The following is a 24,274-nucleotide window of genomic DNA, read 5'->3' as shown; positions in this document are numbered from 1 at the left end:
ATACTGCAGAATAGATATCAATTATTTAGAAGCCTAGCCTTCAGTTTTAAATTCTCTAAGCCATCTAAGATGCAAGTAGTATTCAAAATTGAGAGCTAAAGACTAAATGATAAAGGACATGATTTTTTCAAAATTGTTAGAAATTTAGTTAAAAGCAAAGGTAGAAAAAAATAATATAGGTGGATGTGGCTGGTAATAGATAAATGAAGCACTAGCTTTACTTTCTGCTCAGTTTTTAACCAAGTAACAACCAAAATGTCCACCTATCCTGCAAGACATCAAGCTCCTGATGTTAATAGACTATAGTATTCTGCAAGAGAAAAATGCAGTAGAGGCATGTCAGACAGTGTCCCTTGAGTTAAACAAAGGAAGTAGTAACCAGAAAAGATCTTTTGTTTCCAAAACGAAAAAAATTGTCATTTATTCCACCCTTACAAACTGATCTCAAGCAAAATACACTTTGAAAACTTTTTCTAAGAATTTGAGAGTAAGGAAAAAGAAATATTTTCAAAGATGGAACAGGGCTTGCCTACCATTTTCTAGCTATAAATTCTTACAGGACTTTATCATAATTGCATGGATGATTTAAGTAACAGGAAACCAAAATAACCAAAGATTTTGATAATAACTGGGACCTGCACTGCCTCATCTTTTAGATATTCAAAATCAGATTTCTTAAATTAAGCTTTCAGAGTATCTGTGTACAAGAACTATTTCAATATCCAAAACCTTTAAGATGCCTCACATTGCAAGTTCTGGGCTTAGCTCTCTGCAGCTGTCTTTTTCTTAGCAAATAAACACTGAGTGGTGGGTGTGGTAAACTGTTTCGTCCCTCACCACAAGACAGAAAGCACACAGCATATCTCAAAACGACTGAAAGCTTCTCCACCCACATGCTCAGAATGGTTGAATACAGCAGGAATCTACTCCCTCTCTCACCAGTCCACTCTGAGGCTCTCCAAGCAAGGCTCAGGAGACATAAGAAATAATTAAACTGGAGAACGAACACCTTGGAATGCTGAGGAAACTAAAACTGGGAACTGGTTGGCAGGAGCAAAGGTTAAGTTGGAATAAGAAATACAGTTAGGCAGGCAACTAGCACAGATGGGAAAGTGGGAGAAAACTGAAAGAAATAGCACTTCTTTCCCAGCCTATCTGTGATAGTTCACAGGTAATTATCCTAGAAACTAAAAAACCTAGATAACCATACTGTTTAATGGAAAAGGGAGATTAAGAAGTACATGTCTCCATATTCAGACAACTTTAAACATTTAAGATATGAATTAGAAAAAGAAAAAAAAAATCACAATTAGAGCTCAAAATTGCCTACGTTCTTCTGTGTAAATTCCATATTTAGATTATACATACTCAGGTTTTCAACTGAACCTACAGCTCTGGCAATGATTCTTACAGGACAGAACATCTGTCAGCAAAGAACCAGCCAATGGGAAAGAGCAAGCAAAGGGACACTTAATGCTTTAGTGCTAGGACACATTTACAAGACTGAGGGTCTTGTACAGTGCTCCAGTTCAAAGTAGACTCCAGTAAAATTCTCACTAATTTCACTGGGGTACCAGCTCTGACATGGGGATGTTTTCTGGTCAGATGTTTTACCCAACTATCCTGAAGATTTTAATGATGCCATACAAAGAACATTTTGTCTTACCTCCTGAATAAGAGCATTATGCCGCAACACTTTACGTGCTTTCATGATACGGACTATAGCAGCTTGAAGATACATTTTTCTGTCTTCATCTACAGCACTTCTGGTCTGTTCCATCTCCTGCAATACAGGAAGAACAGTAGTGCTTAAAATATAGCAAGATCAACAAACACTTCATAAAAATACCTTGAATGCATACTTTCTCCTTTATTAAAAGTGGTGAATTAATTAAAAAAAAAAAATCTAGGTGAAGTTCAATTCCAGGAAAAGTACTTCTATATGTCAAGAATAGCAGGTTTCATGAAAGTTAGAGAGGTAGGAGAGAGACATCCAAACCAGTGTTTTTGCTAAGGAGAAAGGCAGGCAGAATTTATTATAAAGTATTGAGTTTGGCAGCACATACACCTCTTGTACAAAATTCTACGTCTTAGGAGATACAGAGGGAACATGGATTATCAAAACTGGAGTTAATTTTAGTTACCAAAGGACATAAAATTATAGGAAAACAGACTTCGTTGGTTCTGCTGTTCCTGGAATAAACTGCTTTTATAAACACCACCCAAAAAAAAGTTTCATTAGGTAAGACAAGCTAAATGTCAATCCCCCTTGGTACAAGAAGGCAAGTTCTTGTTTATATTTTTCTTCCACTTTCTTACTCCCTATTCTGTCTTCTCCTGCCTATATTTTAAGTACAAGAAAACCCACCACTGCTTAAGCTTTAAATTTAAATCTTACATGGGAACTCTTACATCTGCTTACACCAAGCTACTACAATAAATTCAGTATTAGAACAATAACCTTCCCAGGCTGTTCAAGCTTGAAACACCAAAGAATACTTGCCTGTGGTGTGTCTTTCTGCATTGATGTAGTAATTTTAAATTTTGTTCGTTTACTGCTGAAGCTCATATTTAATGAAAACGTAGACTCTGCCTCTATGTCTTCCTGCAATAGAGAACCTTTTTAAAAATCAGGAGTGGAACCAGAAAATAATAACAACTTACTTTGAAAAAATCGCAGCTAGGGGCTTGCATACACACAAACAATTTCAGGTTTGTAGCTGGAATTCTAAAATGCCACTTGAACCAGGTCAGTTTTTTAAGCTACGGTTTAACTAACCTAGAAATCAAGTCTATTTGAGAAAACATTATAAAGAACTCTGACATACATGAATTTTATTAAACAAGTTAATATGATTAAAGTAATTTCTGTTTTAATACTTCAACAGCTTATTTGCAAACGGTCTCCATTTAAACTCATTTTTTTCCCTGCAAGGAAAGTAGGATTTGCATTTATTTACAGCAGAAGCCCAAGAGAGAGCTGTTGCTTTCATAACCATTACTGATGTTGCCTTCCAGAACTTACAGAAAAACATCTAAGTGTTTTGCTATGTTATAGAAGAAAAAGTTGACAAACTGCAACTTGTACAGCTCCACAACTATGTGTACATTTCTATTTTTTTCCTATCAGAATCTCAACTCTATTCCACATGAAAAGTACAATTCTTTCAATATATGACAATTATTCCCTGCAGCCCAAACACCTTTATATTCAACTGATCTTTGTAGTTTCCCGGCAAGAGCCTGTACAAGTGTCTTGGTTTCAGCTGTAAGAGTTATTTTTTTCCTCCTTTCTAGCAGCTGGTACAGTGCTGTTTCAGCTTTAGTCTGAGAGCAATGCTGATAACACACCAGTGCTTTAGTTGCTGTTAAGTAATGCTTACCCTGACCATGGACTTTTTCAGTCTTGTGCTCTGCCAGTGAAGAGTGGCACAAGAAGCCAGGAGGAAGCAGACAGGACACCTGACCCAAACTAGCCAAAGAGGTATTCCATACCACAGCATGTCATGACCAGTATATAAACGGGGAGCAGTTACCTGGAAGGCTCAGACTGCTGCTCGGGTCAAGCTGGGCATTGGTCAATGGGTGGTGAGCAACTGTACTGTGCATCATTTGTGTTTACTGGGTTTTTTCCTCTCCCTTTAGGTTTTATATTCTCTCCCCTTGTTGTTTCCCTTATCATTAGTGGTAGTAGCAGGTTCATATTGTAATTTAGTTACTGGACCATTCTTATTCCAACTCATGGGGTTTTACATTCTTTCAGTTCTCCCCATCCTGCCTGGGGTGGGGGGGGAAGGGAGGGTTTGAGCAAGTGGCTGCGTGGTGCTGAGTTACTGGCTAGCCCTAAACCGTGACAAGTATTACCAATTCCCAGCAGAATAAAGGTACTGGGCTTCTGAAACTTTGGAATCTTGCCAAAACTCAAGTGCAAATTCTTTAGTGAACACAGTCAATATTTATCTAAATTTATATCCATACCAATATTAATTCTAATTTTATATTCTGCATTACAATATTTTATAATATCCAAGAATGGCATAGAAAATTCAACAAAGGACAAAGATCAAAAGCTTTAAAAAAATATAAACTAACACTAATTTTAGCATTATTCTGCTCACATGGTTGAATATAAACCAAAATAAATTGTGTTGTGCATGAACTCAAAAAGCATGACTCCAACGTTTTCTTTTGTTTTCCTTCTATTAAAAAAAAACAACCAAAACCAAACAAACCCAAAACAACCAAACAAAAGCAAGCTACAACAAAACTGTAAACTGTACATAAATAGTTCGTACTTTTCTATTTGGCTCAGATACAGGTAAAGAGAAGTTACTGTATTTAATTTCACTGCTTAAGCCACTGAAGTTCACTAGCTTATTCAATAAGTAAGCTGATAGACTGTCTACAGATCTCCTTTCACATTGCTGGATGGAGTGCAAAGCAAACAGAATTAGCGAGATGTTTGAATACAATAGCCTGGAAGTTAAAGAACCAGAAAATGCAGTGGCAGATACTAAAAGGTAAAAGGGCTGGAAAGCCATGCCATTCACGCTTCAATGACGTAAGTTTAAAGAAATTTATACAACAGACACAAATAAATGCAAATCCTTTAAATAATGGGCAACTTTCTAAGATTATGAAAAAAATCTCACTGTTTTCTGTAATAGCTCCCAGTGCTATATTTCACCCATGGTTTAACAGACATCTTCCCAGCCACTGTTCCAACCTGAGCTCATTTCTAGATATTGGAAGCATGTCCTATGCTTCAGCCAAGCATCAGATCTTCCTTGTGATCTCACTTTCTATTTTCTAATATTCTCCTGGTTAAAAAAAAAAAGCAGCTATCAGAGCAGCTTTGGATTTTTTCCTCATAAGTGAACAGCTTATCTCAGTTTCTTCTGCCTGATACTGTCTAAGTAACAGGCATTCTTGGCTAGCTGGAAACTCATGCTAAAGTTTGTGTGGCATGTGCAGGCACTTCTGCAGTGTTTTTTACATGACAGACATCTGTGCCCTCTGCTGTATGGGAAAAGGGTAAGTGGTTTCATGTAAGTCATACAGAAGCATGAGGCAGAGTCAAAAACAGAACCTCTATCAGCTATTGCCTTAACCACAAACAAAGCTTTGTTTACAGTTGTACAACATGTACAATTGTGTACAGTTCTGGTGTATTGTGTACAGTTCTGGTGTCCTCAACATAGAAAGGACATGGAAGTGTTGGAACAAGTGCAGAGGAGGGCCAGGAGGATGATCAGAGAACTGGAGCACCTCCTGTATGAAGACAGGCTGAGAAAGTTGGGGCGGTTCAGCCTGGAGAAGGCTGCGTGGAGACTCATAGCAGCCTTCCAGTATCTGAAGGGGGGGATATAGGGATGCTGGGGAGGGACTCCTCCTTAGGGACTGTAATGATATGACAAGGGGTAATGAGTTAAAACTTAAACAAGGGAAGTTTAGATTCGATATAAGGAAGAAGTTCGTTACTGTTAGGGTGGTGAGGCACTGGAATAGGTTGCCCAGGGAAGTTGTGAATGCTCCATCCCTGGTGGTGTTCAAGGCCAGAGCCTTGGGTGAGATGGTTTAGTGTGAGGTGTCCCTGCCCATGGCAGGGAGGTTAGAACTGGATGATCTTAAGGTCCTTTCCAACCCTAACTATTCTATGATTCTAACATGGTTGCCATTACTTTCAGACTCCTAATACCACAGTATTTTATTTTACAATGTCTCTTAAGACTCTTTGGTTTACTACTCTGGCTCCTTTTCATGATCCAGTACAACTCTGAAAGTGGTGCAGTCGAAGAGTATCTTCTCCAACAGCAGTGAGTCTAAAGACATACGGATGAAATGCAACAGAAACAAATAAATAATTATTACCTTTTCAACATACCATGCTGTTACAGGCACAGAGAACCTACATGACACAGATAAGTCTACTTCCTCCTTATAAATAGATATCTAATTGTTCACAAGGGTCAATAATACAGTTTAGGAAAAAAGAAAAAGCAAACAGTGGATTCTTCTATATCAAAAAAACCCCACCAAACCCGCAAGTATTAGAATCACAAGACTGAAAAGATTAAGCTCTTTTATATCATTACTGCATTACCTTGTCTGAGTCATGGTTGATCATTTTAACATCAAGCAAGGATTTGATGGTTTTTGTCAGTTCCTTCTCATTCATTTGTGTACTATCCTGAAGCTCCTTGTAACTAACAGTTTCACTGTTGTTGAAGGCAAGCAACACTGCCATTTGGTATGTAGTGACCATGGCTACATAAGGTTTGCACAAATAATTCATTTTTACTTCACCTGTAATGATACAAGCAGTATTTTATAAAGCAATGGAATGTGCTAAAAAGTTATCTGAAGCCTAACTATTAGAGCTCTTCCTACGTTTCTAGACAGTCAATTCACACCTAAGTACGCATTTAACACTTCTAATGGGAAGATGTAAACTGATGTTGGTTTTATTCTACAGAATATGGTCTGCAACAGAAAAGCCCTTTTAACGAATACTTGAGCAGCAGTGTTTTCAATTAGAAAGGGAAGCCTACGGTGTTGAATTTGAATAATGCAATATAATTTATAGTAAGAAAAAAAAAATAAAAAAGGAAGTTCCAAATAGCTCAACACATCAACTTCAATTAGTAAGACCTTACACAGAATGACAGAATAATTGATTACATGAAAGTTGTTTGAAGGTAAGATTTAAAAACAGAATAAAAGACTTGTCCATTACTTTTTTTTCCTCCACAATAAATAAAAAAAAAAAAGGAGGGAAAAAGAGAAAAGGGAAAAGAGAAAAAAAGAGAAAAGAGAACAAAGAGAACAAAGAGAAAAAAGTGAAAGAGAAAAGAGAAAAGAGAAAAGAGAAAAGAGAAAAGAGAAAAGAGAAAGAAAGAGGGAGGGAGGGAGGGAGGGAGGGAGGAAGGAAGGAAGGAAGGAAGGAAGGAAAAATAAAAAATAAAAAATAAAGAAAAGAGGAAAAGCAAAAAGCTCTGAAGAAATCTGCCTGAAAGCAGATTTATATTTTCTGTGTGAAGGTGAGTGTGAATGAATGGCAAACTTCTATTATCAGACCTAAATTTTCATTATATTATATGGTTGTATGCTAGTCTGGTTTTCACATCCAGGTAGTATGTTTTGGTGCTCAGTAATTAAAACCTGATATTGAAAGCACCTGGAATAAAAAACAATTGACTGATACTAAACTAAACAACGATTTTATATACTAAGATGTTTTTTAACATGTATTTCTATACAGTAAATAGAAACATAACTATAAATACTTACATATCTGATTAAAATATTATCACAGCATTACTTAATATTCAATTAAAGGACACCTAATGCTACAGAAACAATTCCAGCGCAATCATTTTTAACTCTGCAGTTTTGCAGTTACAAAAAAAGTGTAATTCTAGATTTACTTGGATTTAGTAGATCACAGACAACATAAGCAAGTTTACAAAACAAATTATGGAAATACTAAACAGCAAATAATTATTTATAGTTCAAAATAAGTCAATTGACTTTATAGGCAACATAATGTTCCAACTCCAAGGTCTGTTGCCATTTGAAAAGAACTTTTAACAAACAATTGTCAGTTCTATAGAGCATACGTTTAGCAAAGGACTTATTTTTACCTGTACAAAGATAATGTAACCAAGTAAGCTTCCTTCCACTAAAATGTTGACTGTAAAATAATTCAAACTGCAAAACAAAATGAAATTAAATTTGTCACACATATAACTACTTACAACAGCTTATTATCACACTACCACCCCAGGGAAGAAATACTGGTTTTATGTACACCATATTGGATGCAAACATTGCAGATCAATTCTTGACAGAATTTTCCTTTAGAAGATGGGTGATGACTAAACATCAGCCATTTACCGAAACACTTGAACAGATTAACATAGCACTTGATGATTAAATCAAAAAGATTGTTGACACACTCATACTCTCGAAATGTAAAATACTGTAGTTGAACAATGTTCCAAGACGTATCAAGTCTACTGAACTTAAAAGAATTTCTAGGTTTTAGCAATCAATCTTGTGAGGTTCTATTATTCTGTTCCTTCCGATTCCATATAAAAACAAGTGTATTTTTATTTTTTCACCTTGGTGAAATCATTCTGTATTCCACAGCTTTGATATCTTATTTAAAATCAATCCAGAAATTCCTGTGTACACATCAATTTGGTTTACTCTGATTTGGTCTGGCAACTTGAACATTAAAGAAAAATCCAAAAAGGGGGACTTCTGACCTCTTGAAAATTCAGGTGTTTCTCCACCCACAAGCTTACATAGTATGAAAACTAGTATTTGTATACCATTCAAATAAATCTATATTTACAGGAAGCTCTAGTAGGCTTGGAGCCTGGAAAAGCTGCTGAACAATTTGCCCAGATACAGAGGTGATTTCTAGTGCAACTGCAGAATGGTTTTTCTTCTTTCTGTATCCTGGCTAGAATACTGAGAGAACTCTCTTTTGATGGATCAATGATCAAATTTGACAGCAAAGACAGACATTGTTGATTTTTCAAAGATTCCCCAAGGTTATGCTCTGTTTCCTCAAGGAATAAGAAAGAACATTAATTTAGAGCATTCATTCTAGATAGGCAACACATGAATTGCTCCTTTAAACAAAATTCAATAGTGAAGTTAGGCGAGCAACCCAGACTCTGAGCTGCTTCTGATATGCAAATCCATAACAATTTTCCAACTGAGGCATGACTGACAATGATCCTACTTTAAGCTCACAAAGAACAGCAAAATGCCATCAATCACCTTTTGTGGATCCCATAGCATGGGTTGGAAATTGTTACACTGCTAAAACCAAGTGCCACTTAATACAGTGGAAATAAAAGCAGAATAAATAGTTCTAATATTTAGTAGCAATACATTGAAAAGCTCCTTCACTGCAGAAACAGGAATTTCCCACTATAATTTAAACCAATTTAAGGTATAAGAAATGCTTTAAAAAAATCTGGTATATCAAATAATATATTTTTTAATTACCTAAAATGTACTTCAACATTAAATACACTTCAGCAAAGATCAACACATATATTCTGTATTTTAACACGAACATTGCAGAGGTAACATTTAGAGCACCATAATATAATGAAAAGTAATAAAATATTCCACCTCACAAAGCAGAAATCATCACATACAAAGAGAACATTTGGCCAAAGTAAAACCTTCACTGCTTTAAGAATTTGTAAAATTAGCTTTAAAGAAGTTTCGCTCAAAGCTCAATTTTGAATGGCTCCTACGGATGACAGGACAAGAAACCCGCATCTACATTTTCATCCACTATTAAATCTGATCCAATTTAATATTAGAAACAAAACTTTCTTTTATCTAAATATGAAGAATTGGTTTCAAAGGTTACAATCACCCCAGTTCTTTCGACTGGTATTTAGTATTATCTGGTATTTAGTATTTGACTGGTATTTAGTAGTATCCCCTTCATCAACCATGAAGCGTAGAAGAGAGGTGAAAAAGAAAAGCTATGCAAATACATATATAAATTCAGTGTATCATTTAGGTGAACTCTCCAACTTTAATATGGACTGGAAACAAGATAGCCATGATTTACAAACAAAATGAAGCAGTTCAGGTTTTTCTCTGTTAGACTGATGATCTTTTATTTGGAGTTATTTTACATTTTCCACGTTTACAAGAAGTCTCCTACTAACCTACCATCTGTACACTTTTTTCCAGTTCCTGAGGAATAGCAAATGTAGAAGAAGGAGCCTGAGTTAGAGGCCATGCACCAGCCTAAAGGTACCAGGAAAAATAAAAGTATTAATGTTTTCATACAACATATACACTACAAAAAAACCCCCACTATTAGACAGTTCTATATGTTATGCCATAAGTCTAGCAATATCCACCAGAATTTTTACTGCTCATTATGCATGCCCCACTGAGGTATTAATTCAAGACAAGAAACAAGGCATTTTATGTCATTACTCTTTACTGTACCATTGGGTTAATTCTAATAAGAAACACTAGGAAAATTAGTTATTCCACAAAAATCTCAAAGTGTTAGTTTCCATATGAGAACTATTCATGGAAAATGGTTCACTTGTTATCAAAATATAAAAATTAAGTACAAATAACTCAATAGTAATAAACATACATTAGTACCTGTAGAACGTATATCTGAAAACTAATTCCCAAATCTATAATCGTATCCTGGTTTTTGATAAAGTTGTTGAATTTATTGTTGAGATCGGCACTAACACTCATGTCTGTATACATTCGATGGAGCTTGCTGGTAAATTCATAACCACAGGCTTGCTGTGAAGAAACATTGTAACAGGTTTTACAGTGAAAACAGTACTTATGCATATTCACTACTAATATATGGAAAAAATAGTTAGCAAAAGCATTGTTATAAAATTTACAAAGAACACTAGTTACAATAGAAAACAAACATTAAAAACCAAGATTATAAGATTTATTTCAGTTTAACTTTCTATAGACTTACATGAACAACATTATTTTATAAAACTGAAAGATAGTTTATGAAGGTCCTTGGTACTTTTTTAAATGCAAATATCAATTATTTGAATATACTTAATAAAAATACCCAAACCTCATAAAAATCTCAAATGCACTGGTGATACTTAGCTTATATCTTTCACAGACTACTAAGAAATTAGTTTTTCCTTTCAGCTATTGGAAACAAGATCTATTAACTGCTCAATTATCTCTGGCACCATCTGCTGCTTCCTCTCAACATTACATACTGCTAGGTCCACTTATTCTGCATTAGAATATTACATTACCTTTAGTTTGTTAATCATGGCTTCTTCAGAATCCATAGACATAGACAAACCATGAATTAATCTTTTTGCCAACATTCTGGCATAGAACTAGGTAAAAAGAAGACATGAAGATTTTTAAAACCATAACCACATTTTTCAAGTATAAGTGTAACATTTTAAAGTTTATTGAGTATCAAAAGTTACCTTTTGGAATACATCTTTGTCATCAATGTATTTGAAAACAGTAATGAAACTTGTAAGTTTGTCTTCTACTTCATTCTCTGTCATTCCCTTTGCTGATTTCTTCAACAAGTTGTCACAGTACTTGGCCAGCTCAAGTTAAAAAAAAGGAAAAACAAACACAAACCTACTTGTCAAGCTTGAGAACAAATGAATGCCAAGGTAGACCAAACTTCTACACAAGAGTTGAAGCATGAAGTAAGTCACAGTCTACAGCCTCATTTTCTATTACAAGGGCTGTATTCATAGGAGAACAATACATGTATCTACAGAGAATACAAAATCTGTATAAAAAAATAACAACTGCATCAAAACCAACCCACAAAATGTGCACACAGGTTAAGTTATTCCTTACTATTGAAAAACACCACTGAGTTTAACTAGTGTTAGAAATCATCTGTGCGATGGACCCCCTGCCAATCCATTTGACAGCATTAAAAAATAGTACTTTCTATGTATCACTTACCAACTCAGGTGCTTTGCAGATTGACTTCGGCTCCCTATAGTTAACTACTGATGTCAAAGCCTACATAGGAAGACAGAGCAAAGAGAAAAAATGTAAATTGCTTAGAACTTCTTAATTTATGAAATTTGAAGAAATTAAAAATAAACAAACTTCAGACCCTATAAAACTGAACTACACAAAACAGAATCAAAGACAAACAATTAATAAAAGGGTTTGAATTACTATTCTGTAAGAATGTGCATGTTGAATGTTTCTAAGTGGAAAAAGCAGAGGAACAGAAGTTAATTACAGAAATAGCAGAACCAATTAAGTTCTGGTTAAAAACTTAAACATAGAAGTACGAAGATTTTGGTGCACACCATTACGTATGGTCCCAAAGAAAGGAACCAAAGAATAATTTCAGATAAAGGAGATTTGAGCAGCAGCACCTCAAGAGCAGCTTACATGAACAGCATGTGTCTTGAGCTGAAAAACATACATGGTGTGCTCACAACAGTAAGAATGGAAAGATCTTTTGGTTGTTGGATTTTTTGGTAGACTAAAGAGGAGAAAAAATATTGTCAAAAGTGGAAATTCAAAGCAATGCAGTACAAAAAGTATGGTAGCTGAAGAAAATCAGAATACAATGAAAAAGAAAAAGAAGGAGAGAATGGAAGTTTAGAATTGGAAATTGTAAACAATGATATCAAAATCATGTAGTTTCTAAACTACATATCATATTTAAATTAGCATTTTAAACCAATACTGAAACAACAATACTGTATGACCATAGTTCCTAGGAATTATAGTTCTTTTATAGTAACAAACATTATTTTTGTTATTATAAAGAAAAACTGTTGAGCAGCTTTTGTACAATGCCTCAACATTCCAATATTTGATAACAGGTCCTGAGAACCCCTGTGAGAAACGAATGCATGGCTTGTCAAGAAATAGCAAACTCTTTAAAGATCTGACCACTCTTTTGCAATAACACTAAAGACGACAGTAGCAGTTTTGATATCCACCATGAAAAACGGACAGCAGATTAAGTTTTTAAATATTTATTGTAATAAAATCACTGAAATGAAGAGTTGACGTATTTAAGGGAAAAGTACATTGCATATGTGCCAGCAAATACACCTGGCAATCTCATATTACGCCACCTTCTGGTACATGACATTAGCTGCAACTGAGACAGAAATGTATTAGGATATTAAAATAAGTATTTGTTTTAAAATAATAAACAATTATTTTCTCAAAAGCACAAATACAGATGGATAACTACTATTATTACTGATGTATTCATCAGTGTGTCTTTCCAGATTAACCTTGGCTGAAAATTATCTAATCTTACACTATGACCTTACCTTAAAACTGTAATTACTGTAAACACCACAAGAGAACAATGAAATGTATGCATGCATCCTTAGACAGGAAATTGTAAATAGGATTTTAAACATTATGGCAGCAAGCAAACTGAAGTTCAAATGCACAGAAGCGTTATCAAGCTACCCAAAACCACTCCATTTATCTATTTATTATTGGCACTTAAATTTACATTAAAAGCGTCAGCTCCATTTTTGTATTTTGAATTATGATGAAAAGAAGGTATTTTGCTCAGAACACATTTAAGTATTAAAGTGGTCTCCTTCGTACATATCTTTTCCCTAAACACTGGACTGTCTTTTGTTCGATTACATATCTAAACTAGAAAAACTGCATAAGAACGCCACCTCTGAATGTGCTGATGTCCTGAAGAATTTTGGTGAGCCTGAAACAGGGCCTCACATTTTGTTTTCCAATGTTTTTTTTATTTAAGTTACCTTGTCAAGGGCACTCATAAAGTGTTGATCACCGTTCAAAACAGTGTTGATGAGCTGAACAAATTTACTATGTACTTCCAAAACTGACTCCACAAACTGAGTTGGCATCTGAAAAAGGCAGAAAAAACAGAAAGCAAGTTAATAAGAAAAATATTATCTACACATAAATATATCTACATTAGTTGTACATTTTTGCCTAATTATTCTTTCTGATAAAAGTTAAAATCACAGTGATTACATGTTTGAGAGGACTGATCCTGCATTGTTGTCCTCTTACACTACTCTGATTATGTTTTGGAAAGAAGCGTCTATGGCTACATTTACAGACGTTTGAGTCTATACTGCTCTCATGCTGTCTATACTTTGCCGTCATATCCCAAAATCTTTTTATTAGACCTTTCAAAAACCATCAACACTAACACTTAAATAATGATGCTGTGAAATACAGCAATCAAGCCAAAAAAGCTACCAAAATAAGTGAACTGCTGCTTCTCCTACACACTGACTTCAGAGACAGAAAATCTGGATGAACCCTTTGAATTTTCTTATGTAGGATAGTTACCAATCTAATTTAGTGTGCCACATTTCAGCATAACCTTTTGTACAGAAATGACCAATATGACGTAGAGGAGTCCCTACACAGAAAAGCAGGTAGGCAGCAATGCAGCAGTGTGCAATGCACTGGCTGTATCACATGATAGCCCAAATGCGTTCTCAGATCACACATGAAAAATGTTTTGATGCCAAAGTACTTAATCCACACAGTGCAGCAAGTATTTCACATTTTGTATTTATCTACATAAAGCTATGAAGCTGCATCACCCTTATGGCTCTGCATTCATTTCCCTATGTAGACACCTTTAGTTTGAAAGAATAAACTCAATAAATGCACAAAAAATCTCAAAGCAAAATATACTACTGAAGAGTTTAGCCCATTTTCAGTATGCACACAGGAGTCACAGGAGAGTAAGAACTCCTGTGCAGTCAATGAAAGAGTGAATTTACAACAGTTTGTATCTATATATTATTACAGACAGAAACACTGAGTGGATAAAGTCAGCATCTGAAAGTGATCACAGATCCAGACAGCAAGATGTACACATGTACAAAAGTAATGCCAGATGAAAGGTTGGCTGTTTCTGAACAGCAATGCTGGAGGAACGAAAAATGGAATACAGTAATTTAAATACATATGAACAGAAAAAAGTGTAAAACACTTTAGTAAAATAATATAGCTACAGAATTTTCAGAAATTACATAAAAATATGAGACTAAAAAGCTATTAGTGAAAAACACCACACTGAAATGAGGACACGATGTCAAGCCTTTACAAATAACGTGCAATTAAACTAAATGGAATCATTGGTTCCTTATGTACAAGAATGGCAAATGTCACCGACTTAGAGAAATTCAGGAAAAAAAAAATACATGCATGGAACAAAAGGACCTACTTGGCATGACAGCATTAAACATGAGAAATTCCTAGCTGTAGTTGTTTCTGGGTTTGTGTCACAACAACTGACTCTCAGGATAGGTATGTGTCACACAGCTAACTGTGCTGACTATAACCCAATTTATCCATAATGTTCCAAACCAATTTCATATAGGCAAAATTTAAAAAAAAAAAAACAACAAAAATAACCCAAACCAGAATAAACTAAAAAGAAAAGGGTAAACATTTCATCTGGAAAGTTAATCAAACAGGTAACTCGAGCTGCCTGAGAAAACTCACATTTTCCTGAGAAAGATTGCTGGTTGCTCTAAGGCCCTCATCATGGATATGGTTTTGTAGTTCCTGAATCATATGAGGTAAACCACTTGACACAGCACGAAGCAGAGTATACATATTAGCCATGTCTGTAACAGAGATACATTTTTATAGAATATGCTTAGAAACGCTAAAAATCAACACTTAATACAGTACTACCATTTTACACAGAACTTTCCAAAGACTGAAACATGACTAACTGTTCTGAAAACAAAATAGACAATAAAAAATTAACATACACTGGATCACTGACAAAAGCAAAAAGGGAAATAGTAGGGCTAATGTCAGTATTTATTGAGTATTGCTATTGTGATAAAGTCACTCTTCCAATACTGTTTGTTTAGGAGAAACTCCAAGAGATGTGGGCTAGTATGGAAAAGTATTGTGCCAGCTTATTTTTATCCTTGGCTTCACTAAATCTCCCTTGGCATTAGCTCAGTAAAATTAATTATGTAACTTCTTGACATTTTGTTATGCTCTAGTGGTGGCTTAAAATTTTTCTCAGGTTAGAATAGCTGTAAATAAGCAACTTTTTAAAATGAGTTTTGGTTTTTCTTTCTTAAGTATCCAAGCTCTGATCAAATTTGGCAAACTCTTTGGAAATTGAATGCTACTACTGGATACAATTTGACTGCGAAAAATAATTTGTTTCACAGACTGGATACCATCTTCCATAAAAGAATAAGCATTCTTTCAAGGGTAAAAGGCATGTAGTCATCAAGAAGCAAATTTCTTCTAGTCAGGCATGGAATATAACTGTAAGAGCATCCCCCCTTACAAAAAAGATCTGGGATGAAAGGTCACAAAAGATTTAGGACAATAAAAAGTGGCTATGAAAAGAAGCCGAAGTATTTTATAATCCTAACTGATTATGATGATGAAGAATCTGTAAAGACAGAGTCACTGGTTTACAAATGAAGACACAAGCATAAAATATGATCAGTTCTACTGGACACAGGACTTCAATGTGTTTTTAAGGCAACTAAGACAAGGAAAGAGTATTGGTCAAAAAAAAAAGGGTTGTTAACAGTAAAAGAAGGCTTTGACTAGGTATTTAGAAGAATAAGAATGTATTACATGGTAAAAGAAAAATGTCATTCAGGCTTTAATTGGGCTTTCTAGGTAACAGTACTAGTACAAGCTGAAAATGCTTAAGCACATCGTCATTAAATAAAGACTGCACACAACAATGTTAAAAGAAGAAAACAAAAACGATTTCCACTTTCTGTGACCACTGAGACTTACCACTTCTTTTCTCTTGTCTGATAATATTGTGACATTCTGCATGTAGAAACTGCAAGTGATCAGCTACCATTCTCTGTTGGCATTCATGAATTACTTTGCCATATGAGCTGGGATGCAAATATTTCCGACACCGCATTTCTTCATCTTTTAATCTACCCAAAACCTACAAACAAGTTTGGAAACTGAGAGCTGATGAAATACGAACAACCAATACAGAACCACGAATATACAGCAATTTATGTATGTAGAATGAGACACACAAATAAGTAACACCCTTTAAAAAAGAATTTGTCCAGGATGATGAAAAATTAAATTTGCTCTTTTGAATCAGGCTAACAGCAGTCAGTAGTTGTCAAAACTTCTTTTTCCCTTCAACTTTGTCCTTCCCAGTTTCTCCTACTTCACTTCCTACTCCTCCTGAGAAAGTTTTACCACAACACCTAATTATATGATTGTAAGAGTCACTTCACTGTTCCAAACTCACGTGGCTTGTATGTAAACATCTACTCAAAAGGTATAGGAGTGCATCTGAGCTATCAGTAAAAAATTTCTTTATAACTTTAATGAAGGAAATAGGCATTATTATAAAATAAGTCATATGAATACTGACATAAAAGTAATTATATCTGGTGAAAGTGAGGGAAACCTAAGGAGAGAAGGGCATCTGTAGGCTGCTAATGACAGACAAACTGAATCTGCATTTCTTTTGGTTTAGCTGAAGTCTTAGCCTGTCCCTGAATTTCACCTCAGGTGTGCAATCACTAGCTTTTGTTTCTTGTGGTTGAAAGCAGTCTCACAGCCTTCTCAACTTATCTTGTTAGTGTGGCCAGCACAGCACTGAGGACTGGCTCCTAGTCTTGTATTAATCTTTGCTTTCATGAGCAAAGTATAAGAATTACAAGCAATTTAACCACAACCTGACCTCATGCACCACAAGGCAAAACAAAAGAAAATTCACGCTGAGTATGTAATTTTTAACAATGCTCTGTAACAACTCTATCATAGAGCCTTCTCTAACCATTATGTTGCTAGAACTCATGCTACTACAAACAGAAGGAAAATAAGGAAGTGAGGAAGCAATACTCATCATTTTGATACATGAGTCGGGTTTTGCCTTTTTTTTTGTTTTCCTTTTTTTACTTTTAATGAAATTGATTTATAATTTATTACAAAATATTTTAAAACTGACAGTCCATCCATGGGCAAAGTTTGTAGTTTATACTCAGGTTAACCATGACACTAAAAAGTACAGTTTAAACTGCACAAAAGCATACAACAAAGATTTATGGGAGCTGTACGGGAAAACATGCATAATTGGTAAGCTGATAACATCAGATTTCAGTTATTGCATATGTACAGAAGAGTCTCTTACCTTCTCCATGTATTGTGAGCAATTTGACTCTTGCAATAAATTTGAAGCTTCTTGTTTATAATACTCCCCTGTTTCATTCAGAAAAGGACACTCAAAAATTTCCTGATAAAACTAAAAGGGAGATTTTTTTTAAAGGACAAACAATGCATATACTAGGTTAAAATTCAAAATTAAAAAAATAAATCAGAAATGTGTATCTACCTTTAGGGGGAATTTTTTCTTATACTGTTCAACATGAACAAAGGAGTTAATAACCCCATGGATTACTTTCTGGTTTGGGTCTTCTCCACAGCGATCACTGAAATAGGCAAAGTGAACACTCATGAGAATGTAGGTATCTAGTGTAACTCCTCTGATAGCCAAATGAAATAAAATTGGATGAAAGCATTTTCCAATAAATTCCTCTGCTTAAACTGGCAAAACTGAAGATTAATCTTAAAAGAAAAAAATGCACTCTTCTTTCTCTCCATTTAAATTGTTGAGATAACAATTCATAAACTGTTCAAAAGCGTTTGCAGGTCATGAAATTTCCAAGTCTTTGCTAAGGATACAAGTATTCCAAATTACATACTCTAAGCAAGTACTTTCAGAGTTGCATTAAGTTCTATCTTGCATTTGTAGCATTTATTAAATAGACTACCTTTACACTCCTGCCCCTGCCAAAAAAAAGCAAAAAAAAAGCCCCAGTAATAATTTTTGTCAGCATGAGAGCAAGCAGCATGCTATTTTCTTTTCTGAATATCTACTATTCAACACATAGTTGTCAAGTGGAACAAATACCGTACTTGAAGTATCATCACAATTGTTAATCACACATTTGAAAAGGAAACCTTACATTTTTCAGCCAAGTTCTTAGCTTCAAATGAGCGAGTTCAAGTGAAGAAAATATTATCTTTAGTCTCATTCAGTTGAAAACAAAAGTAATCAAAACAAGTGCTTTGCATGCTAAAACCATTAGTGTTCATTCCTTTGCAAAGACAGGAAATAATGGACCCAGACTTAGCGCAGCAGCAGCAGCAGCAGCAGCAACTTACTTAAAACATCAACTGTTCTGAAAAAGACCACCTCTGACATACACTTTACAAAGAAGTAAAAAGCATTCCTTAGCTCCTCAGGTATTAAGTAATACCAAAATATGATTTGCAAAGGTGTATTTACACTTAAGCATCAGCCGTTATAATTGCAAAGGTTTTAATTTTCAAATGTACACATACATACATGTATATAGAACTTTTAATATTACCCAGACTGCACTGAAAAGATGAGTTCTCTGCTAGAAACCTATGTCGATATAGTAAAGTCATTAATATGAATGATTTAAAAAAATTGAAAGAAAAAAAAAGAAGTAAAGCTAGCAAAAATGCTTCACACCCAAGCATTACCATACACCCATCTAGGCTGGGGTGGAATAGGGGAGAAATAATTTTGCAAATTTTATTCATTTTGGTTTGAAATTGGTAAAACCTCTAGAGAATGCCCAAGAACATAAGCTATGGAGGTTTACCAGGACAACCTCAGCAGCATACATACACCAGAACATAGCCATGTGTTCACAACACTGTTACTAATGTACATTGCTTTTAAATACTACCATATACCCATGATGGGTGGAAAAAAAACTAGCGTTCTAACAGATCACAAGCAGTTACTGTATGGTTTACACAGCTTGGTCACCTGTTACAAATGAGCTGACCTACTGGGTAACTGTTTTAGAGGGGATGGTCTCATTTCCTCCAAAATAGGAAGGTTTCCTGTGGTTCTGGTAGCTGAACTAATGAAATAAATCTGTGTTTAGGTACATATAATCATATCCTGCATTCTTGCCAAAGTCCCTCTGCTGGGCCTGGCTATACAATGGCAGAGGCAGAAGCATGCCACAGAAGGGAAGAACTGAAGCATCAGAGCAGGGCCTGGACCCAGGCCCACCCTGGGAGGTCCAGGAGCATGGTCTGATGCAGGATGCATGCAGTTTATGAACACAGCAGGATGTCCTTCAGTGTGGAAAGCTAAGTAACTAAAAGTTCAGCCTATTACGAAGTAGGGCTCTGTCAAGAGACAGGCCAGTGCACCTGGGGTTGGGGTACATGTACATGCGGGTTTGGATGTAGAAAGATACCAGCGACACAAACACAAGAAGCATTACTGTAGTAACAGATGAAGATTCAGCTCCCCACTTCCTGGTTCACAGGCCACTTCACAGACTTCCCCCCTGCAGATGCAGGAGGAAAGGGGGCAGCAAAGGTCAGTCCCAGGGGATTTAAAGGTCAATGTATCAATAGGAAAAAGCTTTAAAAGTGCAGGAGGTAGATGCTCCATGGAAGAGCAGCAATGGGCCAGACAGGCTTTTCAAGCAGAGATCTAATAGCACGAAGGCAATAAATGAAAAGAAACACAGTAATGGACTGAGTTTTGCTGCTCCAGCAGCATCTTCAGGGTTTGGGGTTTTTTTTACACCAATGGCACTCTGCTCCCAAGAACCTGTAATGCAAATGACTACTGCCAACAAAATTTGAAGGAAGTTTTGAGAGTAATTTTCATTAAAGTGGTAGCAGTAGAAGCATCCACTAAACTAAAACGAATCCCGCCAAGGTGGAGGTCTATTAAATGTGCATTTTCCTTCTTGGCAGTAGTGAGCAGGCAATTTGGATGCATACAACTACAGAGCAGCTGCATGCAATTTGAGTTAGCAATGTCACAGGACATCTTGGAGGGCAGAAGGGAAAGATGATATTTGGTGCGGAATCTGGACAAAAAGATTAAATGCTAGAAATGCAAATTCCACTAAGTTGGATGATGATAAGCTTTTTTCAAAAGAAACGAAGAAAGCTACAAAACACAAAGTCAAGGAAGTTGTGCTAGTTTATATTAACTCCACTTTGTTCTTACCATAAGAATGAAGCTAACAGTGGAAGTTTAACATGTACTGCAGTGTACTGCTATAGCCCCCACAGAACCTATTTAAAGGTACAATAATAAATACTGTACTCATTAAAAGAAGGTTCCACCATTGAAAGGAACTGCTCTGCTGTGTCAGACCAACAGCCTATTGAGAACAACTAACTATAGAATTCACTGTGAATTGAATAGCCTGTTTTGAATACTACTAAAAAGTTAACTTCCAATAGCTTTCCTCTCAAACAAATAGTGTAAATGATGTATCAGCTTAGACAGGAATAGGTTCAGTTAGTTAGGAAGTGTTAGTTTATCTTTAGTAGAGAAGCCTCTCCTGGTTAGTCTGAACTAAGCACTCATGTCATTTGGGATAGCACCTGAATGATTTCCAAATTATTTCTGTTTAAGAACTTCATAATTGAATTTTCTCACAATTCAAGATCTTGACGGCTTCCTGTTGTGTTGAAACAAAAATGCGTAAGTTGAGATTCAGCTTGCCTTGTAGGAGGAGTGCTTGGGCTAGAGGGAGGGGGAAGAAAGTGTGTTATATTCAAAACTCTGTATTAAGAGTGCAGTCACACAAGACAGGCTTAAATGATTTAACAGTTCTCTGCTATTCAAAGGGGCTAATTCTGCTCCCTTTTGCTCAGTCAGAGCCCTCTCTCTCTTGCACTGCTCTAGCACTCATCTAGTTCTTTGCTCAACTGACCATGCCGATCTGAGAGAAATAATAGCCAAGATAGTGTCCAGTCATATCAGCAGTTGAGCTGGTTCACTAAGGGACTAGATGAGCACCAAGTTCAGCACAAGAAAGGCAGAAGAGCACAGCTTGCTCCTTTTTGGCATCAGCAAAGTCTTAGACCAGTTTAGCCATCTTGTTCAGCTGAACCACAAGTCACTACTTGTATTTACTTATTTTTATGTACCAAAAAAGTTTGGTTTATTTTATTTTATTGTAATGTATAGTGTATTTCACAACTTTATAGCTTCTAAAAAGTTGATACGCTCAAGATTTGTCAGAAGTTGTCTTTTTAAAATTCTTATTAAATACATAAATAAACCCGAAAGCAAAATTTATGGCTCTGCTCCCCCCTACCTTTTCCAGTAGAGTAATAAACATACTTTTATACGCAACCAGTTGACTACAATATTGGTTATCAATTCTACATATCATTACATACTATGAAAAATCTGGTTACAAGGAGTTCAACTGTCCCACCTATTTAAGTTTGGGTTTGGGGTTTTTTTTGTAAAACATTTTTACACCATGCACACACTTAAGTACTACAGAAGCATCTAGCAGAGAAGTTTAAATATATATATATGTATTAGTAATTTTATTATTTTAAGTAATATTCTTCCCATGCATATTCTTGCACCTCTGCCAGATGTAACTTAGCAATACCCAACTCTTCAAAGACGTTGTTTAATCCTTGAATTGCTGAACTCAATGCTAAAATACATCTAACAGTCACTTGCAGCAGTGTCTTCAAAATTGCCTCTTACAAACTGTACTGACCAGTAGAACTACAGCAAAGAACAGCAATGAGCCCATATTCCCATTATATGGAAAGGCCACCCTCAGAATACCCATAGCAAGCCCTACATTTCATGATACTAGGAAGAACAGCTATAATAAGTTCTGTCCCATCTAGCTCGATACATGATATGCAGATCACCCTGGCTAGATGTTTATATGAATTGTTAGATGTGTATTTTAAGAAACAGAGTTGAATCAACTTCTTTGAGATCACATAGAAGAATCCTTAATAACCAAGGGAAAAAAAAAAATCCAGACTCATGTTTTATTTAAAACTTTCCAAACGGTTTAATAACAAATAATTTAAATTTCTTACAGTCTCAAAACCTTATGCTCCACAAGCCAGTAAGTCTTGATCTAAATATCCTTCTGAGATCTGCTGCCAGCCTCACAGTAAACACATATCATTATTTTAAGAGGCATCAGATGTCTGTTGAAAAAGGTTTTAACAGATTTCTACTCCCACCCACCAATGAAATACACAGATTGACTAAAATGCATCTTCCGTGTCGCTGTGCTTGATGTACCAGAGCAGCATTTTCTTCACCATGTATTAGAGAATCTTCATTTAGCATAAATAAATTGTTATAGTAAACATAGGATAAAGCAGCATTAACACTGGTTACAAAGCAAACATGAGTCAACAACTACAAGTAAATGCTTTCTGGCTTCAGAAATCTCAGACAGAGGTATCATGTCAGTTACTTACTTGCCAAAAATTTGATTCAGGAAGGAAAAATAAAATTGTAGTAATAAAATCAGTTCTTGAATGTCTTATAAATAGAGCTTTCTTCTGACCACGTGCTTGTTCGAGGAACCTCAGTCAGACAAATTGTCTCACTCAATTTACCTACACTAGTCTGGTCACTTGAGTCAGGCATGCAATCACTTAAAAGAATGCCAGCCATTAGGCAACCCTAGAGCTACCCTGAAGAGCAGTAAAAGCGTAGAAACTGATGGAACTTACAACTACACATAAGGGCTGCAATAGATTTCAGAACTTCTGTTTACTCATCAATAAAGAGATTCATTAGGACTTAAATAGTAAAAAAGTTTTAAATCAAAGCTTAAAAGTCCCAAGCCCTGTAACTACCAGGGTCTTTGCTTTAGAGTAACGAAAGTATTCAGAAATAAAATAGGAAATTCCCTCAAAGTGCAAAAAATTTACTTCAATTTCATTCCAGTAAGGTACCAATAATGTTAAGTGAAGCCACTCATCCAAACAACAGAAAAACAGAAGCTTAAGTCTCCCTGGCAGATAAGCAAGAATCATTTTGGGTCCCACGCAAAGCAACATAGCTTTTCTAGCTTTGGCAAATCTTTCTGTAAGTCCTGGTCCTTAAGTTTACTGACAGCACAGAATCCATTAACAGTCAGCATCAGCTGGAGAAAAAGGCAAAAGGCATCCTATGAGACCTGAAGAATTATTCTAACTGCTCCCCAATTCCATTCATTAGAAGGGTTACATTACTGAAACATTAAAGATCACTACCCTCAGATTGCAGCAAATTAATTATTTTCAGAGTCTTTTTCTACACACGCAAATCACAGATACGCAGCTATAATGAGAAAAGCCGATAGAAGACCATCATCAACAGGTAATGAGCTATCATTTAAAAACAAAAAACATAAGAGAATTTGTTCAAAGTCCCCAGGCTTTTCAAAGTAAAAAAGTGCAATACCCCCACACACTGGGTAAAAGTGAAAAACAGACAAGCACTCACTTTTTTATTTCTCGGAGGAGCATCCGGATAAGGATAGCCTGCAGTGGCTCAATCATTAATTTTCTCCACATATCAAGAGCTAGCTGTCAGAATACAATGCAAGCTTATGTCAATAACAAAAATGCCAATAAAACACCCCCAAAAAACCCAAACAAAACCAAAGATGACACAATTCCCATTCAGGATATCAAAAATTAAATTGGTAGACACCCTCTTCTTTCTCCTTTCTAAATTATTTTGTTTGCCTCACACACACAATTTGTCAATATGCTATTTTAGCATTTTTCTTCTAGAACATCTGATTGCATTTGGATGAAGGTCACACAGATCTGTATACCAGCAGCATCAGACAGAATTTCTGGTCAGGAAATGTCTGAATGCACACTTCGCAATCTGCATTCTGCCTACATATCTAATAGGACTGATTTACTTATTCCTTGA

General features: G+C 35.6%; 1 protein-coding gene across 3 annotated transcripts in view; it reads right to left on the bottom strand.

Annotated features, from left to right (window-relative positions):
• CUL2 (cullin 2) overlaps nt 1-24,274 on the bottom strand; it is a 49,813-nt gene that overhangs the window by 3,406 nt on the left and 22,133 nt on the right. The window contains exons 6-21 of one of the 3 annotated variants that reach the window (XM_061349921.1): nt 23,834-23,916; nt 21,002-21,088; nt 17,879-17,975; nt 17,678-17,788; nt 16,306-16,468; nt 15,025-15,149; nt 13,293-13,400; nt 11,491-11,550; nt 10,989-11,117; nt 10,806-10,892; nt 10,162-10,314; nt 9,712-9,789; nt 7,644-7,710; nt 6,104-6,306; nt 2,504-2,605; nt 1,667-1,783 (exon numbers count right to left, since the gene is read on the bottom strand). In XM_061349921.1, coding sequence (XP_061205905.1) covers nt 1,667-1,783; nt 2,504-2,605; nt 6,104-6,306; nt 7,644-7,710; nt 9,712-9,789; nt 10,162-10,314; nt 10,806-10,892; nt 10,989-11,117; nt 11,491-11,550; nt 13,293-13,400; nt 15,025-15,149; nt 16,306-16,468; nt 17,678-17,788; nt 17,879-17,975; nt 21,002-21,088; nt 23,834-23,916 — 1,770 coding nt within the window. Of the gene's footprint in view, nt 1-1,666; nt 1,784-2,416; nt 2,606-6,103; nt 6,307-7,643; nt 7,711-9,711; nt 9,790-10,161; nt 10,315-10,805; nt 10,893-10,988; nt 11,118-11,490; nt 11,551-13,292; nt 13,401-15,024; nt 15,150-16,305; nt 16,469-17,677; nt 17,789-17,878; nt 17,976-21,001; nt 21,089-23,833; nt 23,917-24,274 lie in introns of those variants that run through there. The other 2 variants (XM_061349902.1, XM_061349912.1) reach the window with 2 other exon arrangements.

This window comes from Neopsephotus bourkii, unplaced genomic scaffold, assembly GCF_033783945.1.
Source record: "Neopsephotus bourkii isolate Nb327-2 ecotype Australia unplaced genomic scaffold, CSIRO-AGI_Nbou_v1 NB_53, whole genome shotgun sequence".
NCBI lineage: Eukaryota > Metazoa > Chordata > Aves > Psittaciformes > Psittacidae > Neopsephotus > Neopsephotus bourkii.
This window is presented reverse-complemented; position numbering and strand designations above follow the sequence as displayed.